Below are 19,314 nucleotides of genomic sequence, written 5' to 3' on the forward strand. Positions count from 1 at the left end.
CCCACATTGGATAGATCCCTCCAAGACTGTTGGAACACAAAAAATTATGGTATGGTGTGGTATATGGGGTACAAAGATAGTGGGGCCATTCTTCAACAATGGAAACCTCAAGGCCACTGGATATTTGAAATTGCTACATGATGATGTGTTTCCCTCTTTATGCACTGAAGCTGGCACGTTCCCTAAGTTTTTCCAGCAAGATGGTGCACCACCACATTATGGGTGTCAGGTCCGAGCATTCCTAGATGAACAGTTTCCTGGAAAGTGGATTGGTCGTCGTGGGCCAGTTGAATGGCCCCCAAGGTCTCCCGATCTGACCCCCTTAGACTTTTATCTTTGGGGTCATCTGAAGGCAATTGTCTATGCTGTGAAGATACGAGATGTGCAGCACCTGAAACTACGGATACTGGAAGCCTGTGCTAGCATTTCTTCTGCAGTGTTGCTATCAGTGTGTGAAGAGTGGGAGAAGAGGGTTGCATTGACAATCCAACACAATGGGCAGCACTTTAAACACATTTTATAAGTGGTCAGAAACTTGTAAATAACTCATGACAGAATAAAGTTACGTTAAAACCAAGCACACCATTGTTTTTCTTGTGAAATTCTCAATAAGTTTGATGTGTCACATGACCCTCTTCCCATTGAAAAAACTAAAGTTGGATCCAAAATGGCCGACTTCAAAATGGCCACCATGGTCACCACCCATCTTGAAAAGTTTTCCCCCTCCCATATACTAATGTGCCAAAAACAGGAAGTTAATATCACCAACCATTCCCATTTTATTTAGGTGTATCCATATAAATGGCCCACCCTGTAGTATTTAACTCTCTCTTCCTGTATAGAGAGTAACAAAATTTCAAAGTTTTCAAAAAAGCAAAACAGTGGTGCACATACAGTTTGGGTACCAGTCAGAAAATTTTGTTATTTTAACCTGAATCATAACATCATGCCTTACATATTTTTGGTCAGATCGCATATGTAACTGTTTTATAAAGCATTTCTTGAAACTGTGGGTGTCTTAAACAAACTCTTGCATGTACAAGCACATGATCCCATCTTCATGTCAGCTCAGTCACTGGGCAAATTCTAGACAACAATTTAAATATCACCATTTACTTAAAAAAAAATCTTTGCTTTATTGCACTCCATGACAACTTTGAAAGAACCTTATTTTATTTTTTTTAGAATGATGACTTTGCTATGACTTAGGTACATCTGAATGGCCAAAGAAATTGTGTGATGTAAGCAGTAGCTTTTTAAAGATATCCAACTTTAGGACATTCAATTATAAGATAATAGTCCTTTGCAAAAACATGCCTTATGGAAAGGCTCTGCTGGTCTGAACGCATGCAGTTCTTCTTTACAGTCTGAAAAAATTTTATGCATAGCCTTTTGTTTTCAAGGAGTGGGTAAAATGATTGTAAGCAGACTATCAAGTGTCCTTTTAAGGTAACAGAGTAACGTGAAGCACACACAAGAATATTTTCTGTTTTATTTTTTAAACTTAAAAGTAATTTGAACTTAGTTTGAAAAGAAGAGTTTACAATAATCATTTACAATGATAAGAGGCAAAATAATAGCCATGCATAAAGAAAACACAATAATTATTAAACAAGTCCACAGGACAAGTTGTCACCTCAAAAAATCCTGGGTTTTTTCTATTCCGTTTGACTTAAGAATGAGCACACAATCAAATCTACTTGGTTGCAGGATGAGAAAATGTTTAATTTTATCACAATAAATTGAATGTCTTATTTGTAAGAAGTAAACATTTATTTTAGGTCAATATATAAAGATGAATAAAAACAAGAACAGTTTAAATTATATTTCTGTTTGCACCACATAAGCAATGAAGATCATGCAATGACTACACAAGGGGTTTCATTGTACTGGTAATTATCAGCAGGTATGAGGAGCGCAGTGCAACCAGGTAATGTGTTTTTGGGAACAATTCTTACAGTGTTTGTCAAAGTGAGCTTCATTTCTCTTCACACCACTGGTTCTCCTTGCGTACCTGCATAAAATGTAAGAGTCAGACTATTGAAAGCTAGTTAAAATTTTATGGTGCTGTTATTTTATGATCATAAAATTTTATGATGACGACTTATTCACATTTTAATAGCAGCTGCACAAAATACATATTTCCATTTACCTGAGCTTCCTCTTCCTCTGTAAAGTCATTTTTAATATTAAAGGTCTTTCGGATTTCCTCTGGTGTTTTGCCCTTAATCATATTTGCAACAGTCTTGCAGGTAACATCTAGCAAGCCTTTAATGTCCAAATAATTGGCAGCCTAAGGAAGAAAGACAAAAACATTAGTGGCAGTAAAAATGAGAAAAAAAAAAAAACAATCTTTTTATAACACTATCAGTCAGTAAACTTGTGTAGTGTTCACAAATGCTTATCCTCCTCAGCCCCCCCCCCCCAACATGGCATTCACTGGTATGTAACCAAATAACATATTCTACGATTCATGTATATGCACATAATGTAAGTATTCACTCACACACACGAAATATGGACCAACCGCTCAAAAACAACACCACAGCATTATCCCTTCTCCACCAAAGTTACAGCTGGCAAGTCTGGCAGGTAACAATCTCCTGACATTTACTCAGCTCAGAATAATCCATCAGACTTCCAGATAGAAAGCAGCTGCTTAGCCATGGAAACTCATGTCATAAAGCTCCAGGTGCAACAGTATATGTGCTGATGTTAATGCCAGAGAAAGTTTAGAACCCCAGTTATTGAGTCAGCAGAGCATTGGCGACTTTTATGCATTCTGCGATTCCGCTCTCTAACTTAACATGGTCTGTACTTCATGGTCGAATTGCTGTGGTTTCTAAAAGCTTCCACTTTTGTGTGTATACGCTGTGAAGAGCAATTTCTCCTCATTTTGCTAAAATCACATTGAAATGTTTTAATGTTTCACTAATTTTAATATCAGATAAAGACAACACAAGTAAACACAAAATGCAGCTTTTAAATGATCATTCCATTAATCAAAGATAAAAATGTATTCAATATACCCTTATATTACTCACATGAAAAGTAATTGCCAAATATTAAACCTGAAATCTGGTTGTGCCACCCTTGGCAGTAACAACTGTAATTAAATGTTTGCAGAATTGTTTTAATTAGGTGGGTTGTTGGAGGGTTTTTGAGCATGAACTGCCCATTTAAGATCTTGCTACAGCATCTCAAAGGGACTTTGACTTGGCCACATTAATGGGTCATCTACAACTCCAAATCAGAAAAAGTTGGGACAGAATTAAAATTAGAATTAAAAATAATTTAGGGCTAGTAATGAGGTGAAAAAACTAAATAATGATGTGATTCCAAACAGGTGATGTCAACAGGTGATTGTAATCATGGTTTGGTACAAAAGCAGCATCCAGGAAAGGCTGAGTCTTTTATAAGCAAAGATGATCAGAGGATCTCCAGTTTGTCAAACAAATGCATGAGAAAATTATTGAAATGTTTAAAAACAATGTACCTCAAAGAAAGATTGAGAGGAATTTGCATATTTCTCCCTCTACAGTGCATAATATCATTAAACAATTCAAGGAATTGGGAGGAATTTCAGTGCGCAAAGGCCAATCGATCCCTCAGATAGCACTGCTTCAAGAACCGACACTCAACAATAGCTGATATATAACCACATGGGCAAGGGATTACTTTGGCAAACCTTTGTCAAGCACTACAATATGGAATTACAGGCACAAATGCCACTTAAAACTTTACTGTGCAAAAAAGCAGCCTTATGGTAACCATGTGCAGAAGCAGCGTTGACTTTTCTGGGCTCTGAGGCATCTAGGATGGACCATCACACAGTGGAAATGTGTATTGTGGTCAGATGAATCAGCATTCCAGGTCTTTTCTGGAAAAAATGGATGCCGTGTGCTCCAAACCAAAGATGAAAAGGACCATCCAGACTGTTATCAGCAACAAGTCCAAAAGCCAGGGTCTGTCATGGGATGGTGTCGTCAGTGCCCTTGGCAAAGGTAATTTACACTTCTGTGATGGCAGCATTAATGCAGAAAAGTACATTGAGATCTTAGAGCAAGATATGCTGCCTTCAAGACATCATCTTTTTCAGGGGTGTCCATGCATTTTTCAACAAGACAATGCAAAACCACATGCTACACACATTACAAAGGCATGGCTGGACGATCTGGAGAATGTGTCAAATTAGCAAAAATAGAAGAAATTAAGACAGGGTTTTTACAGCCCTATATACAGACAGGTTATTGTATTGGGCAGGATTGAAAAGCAAATGAAATAACACACACATTAACTCCACCCACCCCCACAGCCAAGTCATGCAACTGAATAAACTTAATAGTGAATAAACAACAAGCCTCTCGTGGAAGGCGGTCGCACTTCTCTCTCCTCCCTTATCTTTCCTGCTTGGCTTCTCCTGTATCGTCTTGTCTCGTCTACTCTACTCTACAGGGATTTTCTTAGCACTGCTCTTCAAAAAACAAATTATGGAATTGGTTAAATGGTCTCTGAATGCTATTGACACCATCTTCTCATCGAGAAGTTTGGGTTCAGGGGAACCCACATGCCCCGGCGGAACGCAGATGGCGGGATACGCGATGGACTCGTGGGAGAAGTGGAGGGTCGTGTGCCTGGCACCTCTTTCGTTAGAGGACATAGAGGATGTTTACCTATTCGGAACTTTGATTGTGGGGTTTTTGCTGATTGGATTAGGCTTTACCCTGCTGTATTGGGAAATTAAAAGAGTTGGGTCAGTTGTCAAAGGTCCCCAGAAACTGCCCAATTTGATTGATATGATGGGCAGAGCCATTGGAACTCAGACTGTGACTATAAATCGCAATATGGATTCCATCTTGGAGAAACTTAACGGCTATGCGGCAAAGCGGTTTGAACCAGAGACTGACTCAATCTGAGAGCATGTGTTGAGAAATTTTTACTCGTGCTCAGATTTAAAAAAAACAACAAGTCATTTCTGCTCTTCGGCTCACCCTGTTATCAGCATCGGCCTTGCTGATAAGGAAATTCCTCCAGAGGATCTGTTGCTACGGGTCATCTCGTACCTACCCTCCCCTGCTCTCTGGCTGTTTTTCATTCTGGGTAGCAACTGCTGTAAACGCAATCTTATCGCGAACTTTGTACAGACTTTTTGCTTACAGGAATGAAGGACTGACAGAACATTTTCCCCAACCCCCAACCCAACGTCTCCACTCTTAGCTTAATTCCACCAATACGGCAGGACGGGTCTGCAGCGCGCGCTGGTTATGGCTGTGAATCGCCGGATGGCTGCTTGTCGTAGTTGGTTACTTTTCATCCCCCACATCCCTAACCCGTGGCTGGTGGTGTGACTATGTTATGTTCTTATGTTTACATGTGCTTGTGTGCTGTAAGGGGCTTTTTTTGTGTTACCATAGTGTGCTCCTCAGGGAGCACAATCTGGTTGCTGGTTTGTTTTTTTATCTCCTACTCTCCCAATGTGCTTATTATTTCTTGTTTCTTATCCTGTCTTCCCATCCTGTCCTGCCCCCCCCCCCCCCCCCCCCCCCCCTTGTCATATTGAATGTTCTGGACAGGTTGATGGCTAATTTAGCTGTAATTGTACCTGTTGCAATTTATAGTGACGATAAAGACTACTACTACAAAAAAAAATATGGGGGTACATTATAATAAAACCACAACAGACCAGAATGAGCTCAAAGAGTGTGCCTTGGTCCACTTTAAGGAACTCCTGATCCCACACAGGGATGTCATCGGTCCTCTTCTCTTTGTTTTCATCATCCTCTGGTGGAGGGGGGTCGTCTTTGTGATGTGTGCACCACTGAATCACCTGTACAAACAGACAGTACAAGATAGTAGACATCAGTTTCAGTGTTGGATATGTAAGGTCCATAGTTTATTAACTGCTTAAGAATGCCTAATTAAACCAAAAGGTGCATAGTAAACTGGCAAGTTGTATGTGAATGTTATTAGCAAATAAAAGTTTAAAAAATGCTAAAATCTTTTTGTATACAAGGCCGCCGTTTTGACTAAATGTCTTTAGGTCTTTATCCAAAGCATTAAACAGTGACAAGCAAATGAAAAAAAGGCATATTATTATTATTATTTACTATATCCACCATATTTTAATGTTTCAATATGACATAACAGAGTTTTATTAGTCAAGTTAAATTAAATGTATTTGTATAGCACTTTGAACAATAGACATTGTCATAAAGCAACTTTACAGAATCCAGCACCGGACCAACAGACCAAAAACCCCTGTTGAGCAAGTCAAGGGCAACAGTGGCAAGGAAAAACTCCCCTAAATTACTGGACGAAAGCTTGAGAGGAGCCAGACTCAGCAGGGACTCATTCTGCTTGGGTGAAATAGAAAAAGAATAAACTATTAGAGATATAAAACATTTTCCTTTTAATGTAATTCTATCACCTCAGGTTTTTCTGGCTTTTTTCTTGGTAATGACCATCCCAATTACATCATCTACTTCATGCACAAATAGGAGTCATTTCCCAAAAATCAACATAGCGGAGCACAGACAACAGTCCTTGTTTTTAGCCTCTTTGCTACCTGGGTTAAAGCCTCAATGGTGCAAAGGGCCTGGTTGGACACTTTACAGACACAATTAGCCATGTCTGATAAAGCAAAGACTCACTGGAAAGTCACCTCATTTCTGCTGCAACTTCAGTTTCAACAGTCTGGTAGGCCCTAGCACAAGCAGCTGAAATGGGATTACAGAGAGCAGAGAACATAGAACCAAACATTTTGTTTCACTCGACACTTGACTCGTTTTCATTACACAGATGCCATACTGTATGAAAATTCATTCAGTATATTCAGCTAATTACTTTTTTATCTGACAATCATATTTGTATTCATTCATCTACACCCGCTCTCTGGGTAAGGTCATAGCCTCCCATGGCTTCTCCTACCACTCCTATGCAGTTGACACTCAGCTCATTCTGTCATTTCCTCCTTCAGACACACAAGTCTCAGCTCGCATCTCAGCATGTCTGCGAGATATCTCACAATGGATGTCAGCTCATCATATAAAACTCAATCCCAGCAAGAAAGAGATGTTGCTCATTCCCAGAGATCAATCTCCAACCCAGGACCTAGTCATTTCTCTTGATGACTCCCAGATCAGACCATCTGATAAGGTAAGAAGCCTTGGTGTTGTCCTGGATAACCAGCTGACCTCATTCAAAATGCAGCTGCCCGTCTATTTTTTAACCAGCCCAAACACTGCCACATCACCCCACTGCTGCGTTCTCTTCACTGGCTTCCTGTAGCTGCACGTATTCAGTTTAAAACACTGATGCTCGCCTACAAAGCCAAAAATGGACCAGCCCCAAGCTACCTTCGCGGTCTAATCAAGCCTCGCTCTGTACCTCGCAACCTCCGAGCCACTAGTCTCGCTCGACTTGAGCCTCCACCCAGGACTAAAGGAAGACCAGCATCAAGGCTCTTCTCTGTTCTAGCACCCAAGTGGTGGAATGAACTTCCTCCGTCTGTCCGAACATCTGAGTCTCTTGCTGTCTTTAAAAAACGATTAAAAACCCACCTTTTTACTAAGCACTTAAGCTGACTTGTACTTATTTACTAACATAAAAACAAAAAAAAACACTTTGGTTCCAACAGGTTTCAGCAGATGTGTTCCTCAACTGTTGTTTACTAAAACTTGGGAAATGAAATGTTTACTATGAAAGCACTTCTGTAAGTCACTCTGGATAAGAGCATCTGCTAAATGCAGAAAATGTAATGTAAAATGTTATATGTAAAGCAATGGTGCATTTAATGTTTGATTATTAGAATCAGGCACAAGTACAAGTCTGTACAAGTACAGTGTGCATTAAAGCTGTAGCTTTGTATAGTATGAGTGAATGAATACAGCGTAAGGGCTTTGCCCAGGAACCCAAATAAATGACAACTTGGCGGTAACGGGGCTTGAACCAGTGACCTTCTGACTACTAGTCCAGGACCCTAGTAGCAAAGCTACCACTGTCCTAAACAGGAACCTTTATGAGCAGGGTTCTGGTAAAAACTATGCTACTGTTGAGGAGGGAAAAAAAGTGGGGAAAGGAATGTTCTACAGCACAGAGAAAGGCAGAAAGTGGAAAGGAGAGTTGAACCTTTGAACAGAGGCACTATAACTAGCCAAGGGAGTAGGCAAGCTGATATGATGGAAAGGAGAAGGATTGACATATGTACAAGAGTTCAAGTGGAAGGGGAGTAAGTAGCTCTTCTACCATGACATAGATTGGAGGTAGGGATAATCATCAAGTAAAGTAATATACAAGTTTGTTACGTGTTTAAAAGGAGTTCAGATAATTTGTCTGTACCATCATATTATTGTAATTTTGTTTCTTATGTAGCAGATGACAATCGTTGTGTCCAGCTTGCTTTATGCTGATGGAACTGTTGCAAAACTGCTTCCTTGGTGTGTGCTTTGTGCAGATGTTTGTGCAGATGTGCCAACAAGGCTACCACTAAGAACAAACACACCACCAAAGAAAAGCCACTGAGAATTTTTTTGAAAATTAGTTTGTGTAGGTCAGCAAAAGCACATCATTAGCAAACAAATCTGGTGCACTTTACAAAATAGGTGGCATTATGAGGAAGAAAAAATATTCAGTACTTAAAAAGATGTGAAAATCAGTAATGCACAACAATAACATTAACTAGTTCAGTATTCTCAATGTATATTTGTTTTTAAAATTAATCGCTAGTGGTTTGTTACAAGTAAACAGCAGCTTTGAGATACTGCCTGCATGACTAACAGCATCATTAGTTTATCTGGATAGTCATGTTAGGGAGCATGAGGCCAAAAATAAAAATTTTTGTTGGATGTTTGTTTACCAGCAACTTCATATGCAAGAGTTTATGTTGATGATTTAAGTGTGCAGTTGTTGATATGCTTAAAATGAACTACAAATAAACGAACTATATGATGATCTAATTCTGTTATTCTGTCTGACAACTAAAATCTTACACCTCAGCAAGCACATGTGCACATGTACATGGGGGTGCCTTTCCATGTAGGAATGGCCTAAGAGGAGGTTTACAAAGCATACACAACAAATGGGCTACAGTCAGTAATTGTATAGCCACAAATGTAATCTGTTTGAACTAAATGGACTCAAGGACTCCTTTAACTTTTAATTTTTATAAATCCATTCTCAGTTTGCCTCACTCACTATATGGTTGTTTCAAAGTACTGGATCTCATCAACTGTGTGTTTGTAAGTGCACTAAATAATTAAGACAATTATAAAAAATGAATAAAATTTTAAACTACAGTGAATCACCATTACTGTGCATTTATTATGAGTTCTGACAGGATGTTTTTAAACAGTTATGTTTGCCCATGTGCAGCCATATGCAAAGTTCATATATTAGCTTGGGGAAAGGGTGGAGGGACTGTTGAGAAAGTGTTTAGTAGGAGTTGTGGTTAATTTAACTCAGTTTGTTTTAACTCACTTTTAAGTGATTTGCATATACACAACTACCATTTATTTCAGTACAGCTATGATTTTCTGAATTACAACTTCTTACCATTAAAGTTATATAATGACATCTGGATAGCAAATGCTCTTATGATGTTGACTTATATTGCAGATCATACAGAGATTTTTATTTGCTTAGTAATTTTTAAGTGAAACATTGTGTCATTGTCTTTAATAATGCAAAATAACTTGACGTGTGTGTGTGGATATCACTGTGCATCTACTTTTGGTAAAAAAATATATATATTTACTGCATAATCATAATCCTGAATGCCAAAGGGTTTGTTTAATTTTAAAGTGTACATTGGTGTTTTTGGGTGCTGCTTCTAAACAACATCTTTCTTTATTTATTTATTTTGATTGTGAATGTATATTTCAATTTGCATCTAAAGCAACTTACAATTATGACTGAATGAAATTCAAGCAATTGAGAGTTAAGGGGCCCAACAGTGGCATTTTGGAGGTGGTGGGGCTTGAACCACTGTACTTTTGATCACTAATCTAGTACCTTAACCAGTGAGCTACCAAGTTTAAAGTCAACCACTAACCAAAATATGGTGCACTGATGTTAAGTTCTCACTGTATGTAACTGAGTTTTGGTGGGTTTTTATTGCCAAAATCTCAGACCCTTGCTTTATGTTCACTGGGTGTGAGCATGTGTTCAGAATGCAGTCTAATTAGAAAATATGGTTACTGTTCTGTTGGTTGTTATATGGGTGTGTGTAAATGCGATTTTACGATGTGATATTTCTGGTTTTTAGTGTCTGATTGGCCTCCTCAATCTAAATGTAAAGAAGTGTAAATTTCAATATGACTGTTTAAAGTCAACTTTAAATATTTCAAATCAAGGTTTACAACTTTAGTGCACAACCAGTGGGACTATGTAAGGTAAAAATTGGTGATTTGTGCTGCTCAGGTGGCGCAGCGGTAAAAAGACACACTGCAACCAGAGCTGGATTCTGAGTACATCGTTTCGAATCCAGCTCTGCCTCCCCGGTTCGAGGCTGGGCGGCTGTATGAGCAACGATTGGCCGGTTGCTCAGTTGGGGGGTGGGACAAAGAACCGGATGTGGGTCTCTCTCTGTCAGAATGCGATTATGACCTCTGCCGGCTGATTAGAGGCGCCTGCACACTGAGGAATGAGTGCCCTTAGGGTGTGTCTCTCCGCATGCAACGCTAGGTGGCGCCAAACTCATCAATGTGCGGGTGGCAAAAATGCATCCAGCTGCTGCTCATGTTTCGGAGGGGATATGGGTTAGCTTTGATCTCCTCTGTCAGGGCAGGGTTCGGTATAGACAGAGAGGAAGCACGATGCAAATTGAACGATTGGATGCGCTAAAGGGGGAGAAAAAGGGGAAAAAAATTAGTGTTTGTTAGAATAATGAGATCTATCGGGTAGTGATAGCTCAGTGGTTAAGGTACTAGACTAGTTGCCACTGTTGGGTCCCTGAGCAAGACCATTAACCCTGAATTGCTCATCGTGTAAGTTGCTTTGGATAAAAAAAGTGTCTGCTAAATGCTGAAAATGTCAAATGTAAATCTATTACAATGTTAAATTATCTGTTCGCTAATACAGTGGTGCCTTGAAACTTGACGTCACCTAAACTCGAAATATTTGCAACAACGCACTTCATGGAAAAATTTGTACCCTTAAACTTGACGTTCCCTTAAATTCAATGTGTTCAGACTTTTAAAAGAATTATTTAATTTCAAATTAACAGCAGCTTTGTTCAACGCTCCACGTGAGCGGTGTGGTGAAACATCATCAAGGTGAGAATATGAGATGAATAACGATCAAATCCACTCTGTGTTTAGCTGTATAGTACTTTCCTCACTGTATCACTTATAAACTGTGTTATAGCGGGGGGTTCTGAGAAATCGTGAGAATCAGCTTAACGTGGATTAATGTACTAAAAGAACAACACAGGAACACTAAACTTCTCTTAATTATTGCTGCTCATAAGTTCTCTCCACTAATAAAATTCCTCACTCGTTGTTTTAGTACAAAAAGTCTACACAGCGACTTGATCTCCTCGGATGCAATCTGGCATCTATAAGCAGTGGAAGACAAAAATTGAGTGCGCTAAACTGGGAGGAAAATGGGGAGAAAATGCATTAAAAAAAATAAAATAAATAAAACCTGCACTTTACCTTTACTTCTTTATTGTTTCCTTACGCTTCTTAATCAAGGATGCTTGATCTTGAGAAAGCGTAAGAAAACAATAAAAAAGTAAAGGTAAAGTGCAAGTTTTATTGTATTTGTTTTTATAAACCTTTGACTGTTTTTCAATTTCAAGTGTGTAAGTATCGAAAACAACCCCACTATTTTACATTAAATACCTTGAAACTCAACGTCTTGTCCCAGAAACAACTGATGTCAAGTTTCAAGGTACCACTGTACTTTAGTGTACTTTAGGTACCAGTGTACATTAGTGTGATTATTAGCTATTTATAAATTCACCTATTCAGTTAATCCATGGAAACCATGGTGAATAAACCCATCTACTTACCTATCTACTTACCTACTTTATTGGCCATTGGCCATTTTATGGGTAACAAGTACCATACAGATGCACCGACCAAGAACATGTGCTTGTGATGTGTGCTTAATAAGGTGGTCAGTAGAGATAAACTGTATGTATAAAAATACATTTAAACTAAATAGGGCATTAAGGTGGCACAGTTGTAAAAACATTCTAGCCCACCACTGCTGACATTTCGAGCCCAATTCTCAGCTCTGCTATTAGCCGATCAGGGCCTAATAACAGGCTAGACCTTGGGGAGGGAGGGTCAGAGGGATTCCTCCCTCATAACTGCTGCACTTATCACCTCTGCTGGTTGGTGAATGATGTCTGCACAAACATAGGGGCATAATGGAGATTAGTGCATCACTAGTGCATCACTCTCCATTCACAATACAAATCTCCACATAAACCCAAATGGTGCAAATAAAAGAAGAAGTGGTTGGCTACTTCACGTGTCCAAGGGGCATGGGTTAGTTACAGCCCACCTGTCAGGAGTGGAGGTCAGTAGCAGCAGAGGTGAATTATGAAAGGATAATTGATTATGATCGGGTATATATATATATATATACAGTGTATCACAAAAGTGAGTACACCCCTCACATTTCTGCAGATATTTAAGTATATCTTTTCATGGGACAACACTGACAAAATGACACTTTGACACAATGAAAAGTAGTCTGTGTGCAGCTTATATAACAGTGTAAATTTATTCTTCCCTCAAAATAACTCAATATACAGCCATTAATGTCTAAACCACCGGCAACAAAAGTGAGTACACCCCTTAGTGAAAGTTCCTGAAGTGTCAATATTTTGTGTGGCCACCATTATTTCCCAGAACTGCCTTAACTCTCCTGGGCATGGAGTTTACCAGAGCTTCACAGGTTGCCACTGGAATGCTTTTCCACTCCTCCATGACGACATCACGGAGCTGGCGGATATTCGAGACTTTGCGCTCCTCCACCTTCCGCTTGAGGATGCCCCAAAGATGTTCTATTGGGTTTAGGTCTGGAGACATGCTTGGCCAGTCCATCACCTTTACCCTCAGCCTCTTCAATAAAGCAGTGGTCGTCTTAGAGGTGTGTTTGGGGTCATTATCATGCTGGAACACTGCCCTGCGAACCAGTTTCCGGAGGGAGGGGATCATGCTCTGCTTCAGTATTTCACAGTACATATTGGAGTTCATGTGTCCCTCAATGAAATGTAACTCCCCAACACCTGCTGCACTCATGCAGCCCCAGACCATGGCATTCCCACCACCATGCTTGACTGTAGGCATGACACACTTATCTTTGTACTTCTCACCTGATTGCCACCACACATGCTTGAGACCATCTGAACCAAACAAATTAATCTTGGTCTCATCAGACCATAGGACATGGTTCCAGTAATCCATGTCCTTTGTTGACATGTCTTCAGCAACTGTTTGCGGGCTTTCTTGTGTAAAGACTTCAGAAGAGGCTTCCTTCTGGGGTGACAGCCATGCAGACCAATTTGATGTAGTGTGCGGCGTATGGTCTGAGCACTGACAGGCTGACCCCCCACCTTTTCAATCTCTGCAGCAATGCTGACAGCACTCCTGCGCCTATCTTTCAAAGACAGCAGTTGGATGTGACGCTGAGCACGTGCACTCAGCTTCTTTGGACGACCAACGCGAGGTCTGTTCTGAGTGGACCCTGCTCTTTTAAAACGCTGGATGATCTTGGCCACTGTGCTGCAGCTCAGTTTCAGGGTGTTGGCAATCTTCTTGTAGCCTTGGCCATCTTCATGTAGCGCAACAATTCGTCTTTTAAGATCCTCAGAGAGTTATTTGCCATGAGGTGCCATGTTGGAACTTTCAGTGACCAGTATGAGAGAGTGTGAGAGCTGTACTACTAAATTGAACACACCTGCTCCCTATGCATACCTGAGACCTAGTAACACTAACAAATCACATGACATTTTGGAGGGAAAATGACAAGCAGTGCTCAATTTGGACATTTAGGGGTGTAGTCTCTTAGGGGTGTACTCACTTTTGTTGCCGGTGGTTTAGACATTAATGGCTGTATTTTGAGTTATTTTGAGGGAAGAATAAATGTACACTGTTATATAAGCTGCACACAGACTACTTTTCATTGTGTCAAATTTTCATTTTGTCAGTGTTGTCCCATGAAAAGATATACTTAAATATCTGCAGAAATGTGAGGGCTGTACTCACTTTTGTGATACACTGTATATATATATATATATATATACACAGGGGTTGGACAAAATAACTGAAACACCTGTCATTTTAGTGTGGGAGGTTTCATGGCTAAATTGGACCAGTCTGGTGGCCAATCTTCATTAATTGCACATTGCACCAGTAAGAGCAGAGTGTGAAGGTTCAATTAGCAGGGTAAGAGCACAGTTTTGCTCAAAATATTGCAATGCACACAACATTATGGGTGACATACCAGAGTTCAAAAGAGGACAAATTGTTGGTGCACGTCTTGCTGGCGCATCTGTGACCAAGACAGCAAGTCTTTGTGATGTATCAAGAGCCACGGTATCCAGGGTAATGTCAGCATACCACCAAGAAGAACAAACCACATCCAACAGGATTAACTGTGGACGCAAGAGGAAGCTGTCTGAAAGGGATGTTCGGGTGCTAACCCGGATTGTATCCAAAAAACATAAAACCACGGCTGCCCAAATCACGGCAGAATTAAATGTGCACCTCGACTCTCCTGTTTCCACCAGAACTGTCCGTCGGGAGCTCCACAGGGTCAATATACACGGCCGGGCTGCTATAGCCAAACCTTTGGTCACTCGTGCCAATGCCAAACGTCGGTTTCAATGGTGCAAGGAGCGCAAATCTTGGGCTGTGGACAATGTGAAACATGTATTGTTCTCTGATGAGTCCACCTTTACTGTTTTCCCCACATCCGGGAGAGTTACGGTGTGGAGAAGCCCCAAAGAAGCGTACCACCCAGACTGTTGTATGCCCAGAGTGAAGCATGGGGGTGGATCAGTGATGGTTTGGGCTGCCATATCATGGCATTCCCTTGGCCCAATACTTGTGCTAGATGGGCGCGTCACTGCCAAGGACTACCGAACCATTCTGGAGGACCATGTGCATCCAATGGTTCAAACATTGGATCCTGAAGGCGGTGCCGTGTATCAGGATGACAATGCACCAATACACACAGCAAGACTGGTGAAAGATTGGTTTGATGAACATGAAAGTGAAGTTGAACATCTCCCATGGCCTGCACAGTCACCAGATCTAAATATTATTGAGCCACTTTGGGGTGTTTTGGAGAAGCGAGTCAGGAAACGTTTTCCTCCACCAGCATCACGTAGTGACCTGGCCACTATCCTGCAAGAAGAATGGCTTAAAATCCCTCTGACCACTGTGCAGGACTTGTATATGTCATTTCCAAGACGAATTGACGCTGTATTGGCCGCAAAAGGAGGCCCTACACCATACTAATAAATTATTGTGGTCTAAAACCAGGTGTTTCAGTTATTTTGTCCAACCCCTGTATATATATATATATATATATATATATATAATATATATATATATAATTAAAATGACATCTGAATAGCAAATGCTCTTGTGTGACGTTGATTTTTCATAGAGATTTTTGAATGGAACTTTGTGTCATTATCTTAAATAATTTAAACGAGGTATAGGAATCCAGTTACAATGTTTATAGAAAAGGTGTTTCAGCACTTAAATTTTATTATTACCAAGAAGTAAAGGTAATAAAAAAAAGGTAGTCTTATTGACATAAAATCTTAGCAGGTTCTAAAGCAGTTTATGCCCAACTAATGACAGTCATTTTAGTTAAACTTTTCGATTCCAACTTGACTAAAACTGTCTTCTGAAAAATAAAAGGATCTGCATAAATATTTGTTTAAAAAATAAAGTTTACATACAGTGCTTGCCTTGTCAGCATATTTTGAAAAAGTATTAAAGTAAATCCATATACTGCACCTTTTTGAGGATGGCTGCATTCACATTGGGAAGAGGGACAGGATCATCATCCCCTTCATCATCCATACCTAAATCTATTTTTTTAAAAATCCTTACGTTATATCACAAGCACAGGAATGACTGGCTATGCTGTAAAATCTTGTGACCACAACAAACTGAGATAGCTTACCCTCTAGCATGGTTTTTATGGTCACAGATTGCTTAGCGATTTCAACATCCACCTCGAACATTTCTCCATCAGAGCTTTGCAGCTTAATTGTTGGCATCTGTAACAGATTGTTATTGTACAGTCAACAACACGTGGTTATTTATGTTACTACTTTATGTATACATTACACAGAACTCCTTAAACAACAAAGACAACTTATTTCTTTGAAAGTCTAGTTCAGGGGTGTCAAACTCACAGCCCGCGGGCCAGATCCGGCCCACCACGTCATTTTATGTGGCCCGCGAGAGGTTTAACAACTGTATGATTGTTGTGATGGTTCGAGTCGTTACAGAGACGCGCTTATAATTTAACGGGACTCCTGCGCCTTTAAGAGACAACCGTGACATCGTAGTCATGGCAATTAACTTTAACCTTCGCTAAGAAGCCATGTGACTTTTACGGCAAAGAGAACGCGAAGTAGCGTAGTCAGTAATGTTTGGAGGAAACCCACACAGACACGGGGAGAACATGCAAACTCCACACAGAAAGGACCCAGACCGCCCCACCTGGGGATCGAACCAAGGACCTTGTTGCTGTAAGGTGACAGTGCTACCCACTTAGCCACCGTGCCGCCAGTCAGTAATGTAAACAATAATAAATAAATACAAATAATTATCTTTCAGTATAATACCAAAGCATCGTTTAGTGAGTAGATCACAGCGTTTTAGTTACAAATTTACCGTAATTAAATACTGTTGTTACGTTACTATAGCAATTAGTATCTTTACACAAAATTTTTACTCGTTAGCGTTATTTTACGTTTGGTTAAATCTCATATTGTACCAGATGTAACACTTGACTACAGCTGTGTGCCTTTACTGTATTAAGTTCTTTATTGTTTTTATTGTTTGTATTTTTACTTCATTTTGATGCACACAGTGTAGCACACAGTGTATCACACAGCTGGCGAGCAAATAAACCGACTGTATTCTGAAGGGAGCTGCCTGTCTGTTTAGCTGGGAAGGGGGGATAAACTATTAGTGAGGGCAGAATAATTGTCTTAAAAATACACTGTAAAATCCTAAGCAAACTGCATCTTTCAAAATGCATGCTGATTTTGTGACCTGCAAAGTGACACAGCCTGCCAGTAGATGATGTTACACATATTTACACATGATCCTAAAATGTACAAGAAGATAAGTAAGAAAATTAAGCATAAGGAGGAAATTTAATGAAAGTGAAAACAAGTTTGTGCTTCAGGAAGAGAAACCGGTGCATCTCTTGTGTTATGAGGCCATGTCTGTGGTAAAGTAGGACAATATAAATGCAGAATTCGGCCACCAAGAAAAACAACAGACTGCAATCACAGCAGGATACGTTACAATCGGCCCTTTGAGGGCCACCATAATGCTGATGTGGCCATCGGTGAAAATGAGTTTGACACCCCTGGTCTAGTTCATCCCAATAAGTTGTTCAGTTTGTTCGAACTGGTTAATTAAGTAATTAAGGAAGCAATTTTGTCCACACTTGGCCAGTTGGTATTAAACATTTTTTGACAAATGAAATGATCATTGTATTTTGTGCTTATTCAGATTGTCTTAAAATGTAAAATCATATTCGATTAATTTTAATAATCGGTTAGCCTGCAAAAATGCCCGTGATCACGAGTAAAGTTACAGAAAAGCGTCACGTACATCACATACCTTTCACGTTATTGAGTTTATTGTTGAGAATAAAGACAGAGCGAAAGCGCGTGTCTTACCTTTTTAAAAAACAGAATGGCAGTTTCCAGCTGTATCTATCGTTTGGTTGACTTCGGTTTCATATTAAACTTAATAACAAAAGTGCTATATTATGTACAGAACAGGGTGACTTTCCGGTTTCATAAATAAATAAAACACGCTACAATTTAGCTAGCAAGTTAGCGTTACCGGCTCTCCTGTAAAGGTTAGCTACCCAGCAGCTACACAACAACCATTTCTTATGCAAAACAACATAATTTATCAACGTATTATTACACAACATAATAGGCAAATGTGGCGTGATAAAGTTTCTGCTGAGCAAAACGAGTAATAAGTCGCTAATTACTAGTTTCTGATTATAAACCAGTTTTTGTAAAACAATCTAGCTAACACAAGAGTGCTTGTTGAAGGCCGCAGCTAGAAAACATTGGGTTAATATGAAAATCTACATTTGTATTTTATTGTTAATCAACATAATTTCGCTGTAGTCCGGTATTCGATAAGTAGTGTTTACTTACAGTGACTATGTTGCTGACCGATTTAAAACAAAATGTAACCACCAGAAAGCCAGTCGTCACCTGAAATCCCAGTAAAGCGTTTGGTGTGTAGCTACTAGCTAGCACAGGCGCATTGTCAGAAATCCAGGCAACCAACAACATACGTCAGCCTGCGTCATACAGCTATCGGTCACACCAAGTAAGTGGGTACAAAAGATTGCATATAAAACAAGTAAAAACGCACAAAGTCTAACTTTTCAAGAATATATTCAATGTACTATTCTGCTTTTTTAGAAGTCATTGGATGCTTGTCCATGTAGTATAATTAAATGGTAAACACAACTTAACCCTGTTGAGGTGCTTATCGGAAATACGCTCACAACACGGAGGAAGCTAACCTAACACGAATAAACGCGAACCCTTTATAAAGACTATTATAATTCATTTTTTAGAATTGGTTTAAGTTCATTAGCCTAAATAGGTAAGCTCAAGTAGGTAAGTGTGAATTTTGAATATTAAACGAAAGTTTAATATTTACAATTGTAATATTTACATTTATAGCATCCCAGCTAACAATTTTTGGTTCCCAGAACGTTCTGGGAACGTTAGTTTTTGGTTCCGTAACCTTAAAATTATTGAAACCTTTAAGGGAACCTTGTACTAACCTGTAAATTATTGAAAACTTTAGACAAGAAAACCTCATTTTCTAGTTGTGCTAATGGAGAGTTCTGCTTGCTATAGAGCTAATTTCTCTCACTGGATCATGAGAAAACCTTCCGGGAACGTTACTGGAACGATACTTTATACACATAAGAAAGAAAACCTTAAGGCAACTTTTAGATAACGTTCTCTGTTAGTTTTCATAAAAACATGAGAGAACGTTAGGTTTCATAGTTCCAGGAACGTTCCGGGAACAGCGCTGATTTTTTTAACGAAAATAG

The 19,314-nt window shown here is 39.5% G+C and overlaps 1 protein-coding gene across 2 annotated transcripts; it reads right to left on the reverse strand.

The window, feature by feature from the left end:
- Positions 1-1,478: 1,478 nt before the first annotated feature.
- skp1 (S-phase kinase-associated protein 1) lies at positions 1,479-18,507 on the reverse strand. Of its 2 annotated transcripts, none has more exons than XM_063011733.1 (6): positions 18,395-18,507; positions 16,156-16,252; positions 15,987-16,060; positions 5,684-5,827; positions 2,153-2,293; positions 1,479-2,014 (listed from the first exon to the last, which is right to left on the reverse strand). In XM_063011733.1, exons 2-6 carry the CDS (start codon positions 16,250-16,252, stop codon positions 1,979-1,981), a joined length of 492 nt encoding a protein of 163 aa, XP_062867803.1. In that variant the 5' UTR covers positions 18,395-18,507; the 3' UTR covers positions 1,479-1,978. The 2 variants fall into 2 exon arrangements, with proteins under 2 accessions (XP_062867803.1, XP_062867804.1); XM_063011734.1 differs by lacking the exon at positions 18,395-18,507 and adding an exon at positions 17,897-17,945.
- Between the last annotated feature and the right edge of the window lie 807 nt (positions 18,508-19,314).

The sequence above is a fragment of the Trichomycterus rosablanca genome, chromosome 16 (genome assembly GCF_030014385.1).
Source record: "Trichomycterus rosablanca isolate fTriRos1 chromosome 16, fTriRos1.hap1, whole genome shotgun sequence".
Lineage (NCBI taxonomy): Eukaryota > Metazoa > Chordata > Actinopteri > Siluriformes > Trichomycteridae > Trichomycterus > Trichomycterus rosablanca.

Coding starts and splice junctions, on each gene's coding strand:
- skp1 (XM_063011733.1), bottom strand. CDS start 16,252: ATGCCAACAATTAAGCTGCAAAGCTCTGATGGAGAAATGTTCGAGGTG. Junction 2,294..5,683: donor CACTCTTTGAGCTCATTCTG/GTCTGTTGTGGT, acceptor TTTCTTCCTTAG/GCTGCCAATTATTTGGACAT. Junction 2,015..2,152: donor CAGAGGAAGAGGAAGCTCAG/GTAAATGGAAAT, acceptor CATTTTATGCAG/GTACGCAAGGAGAACCAGTG.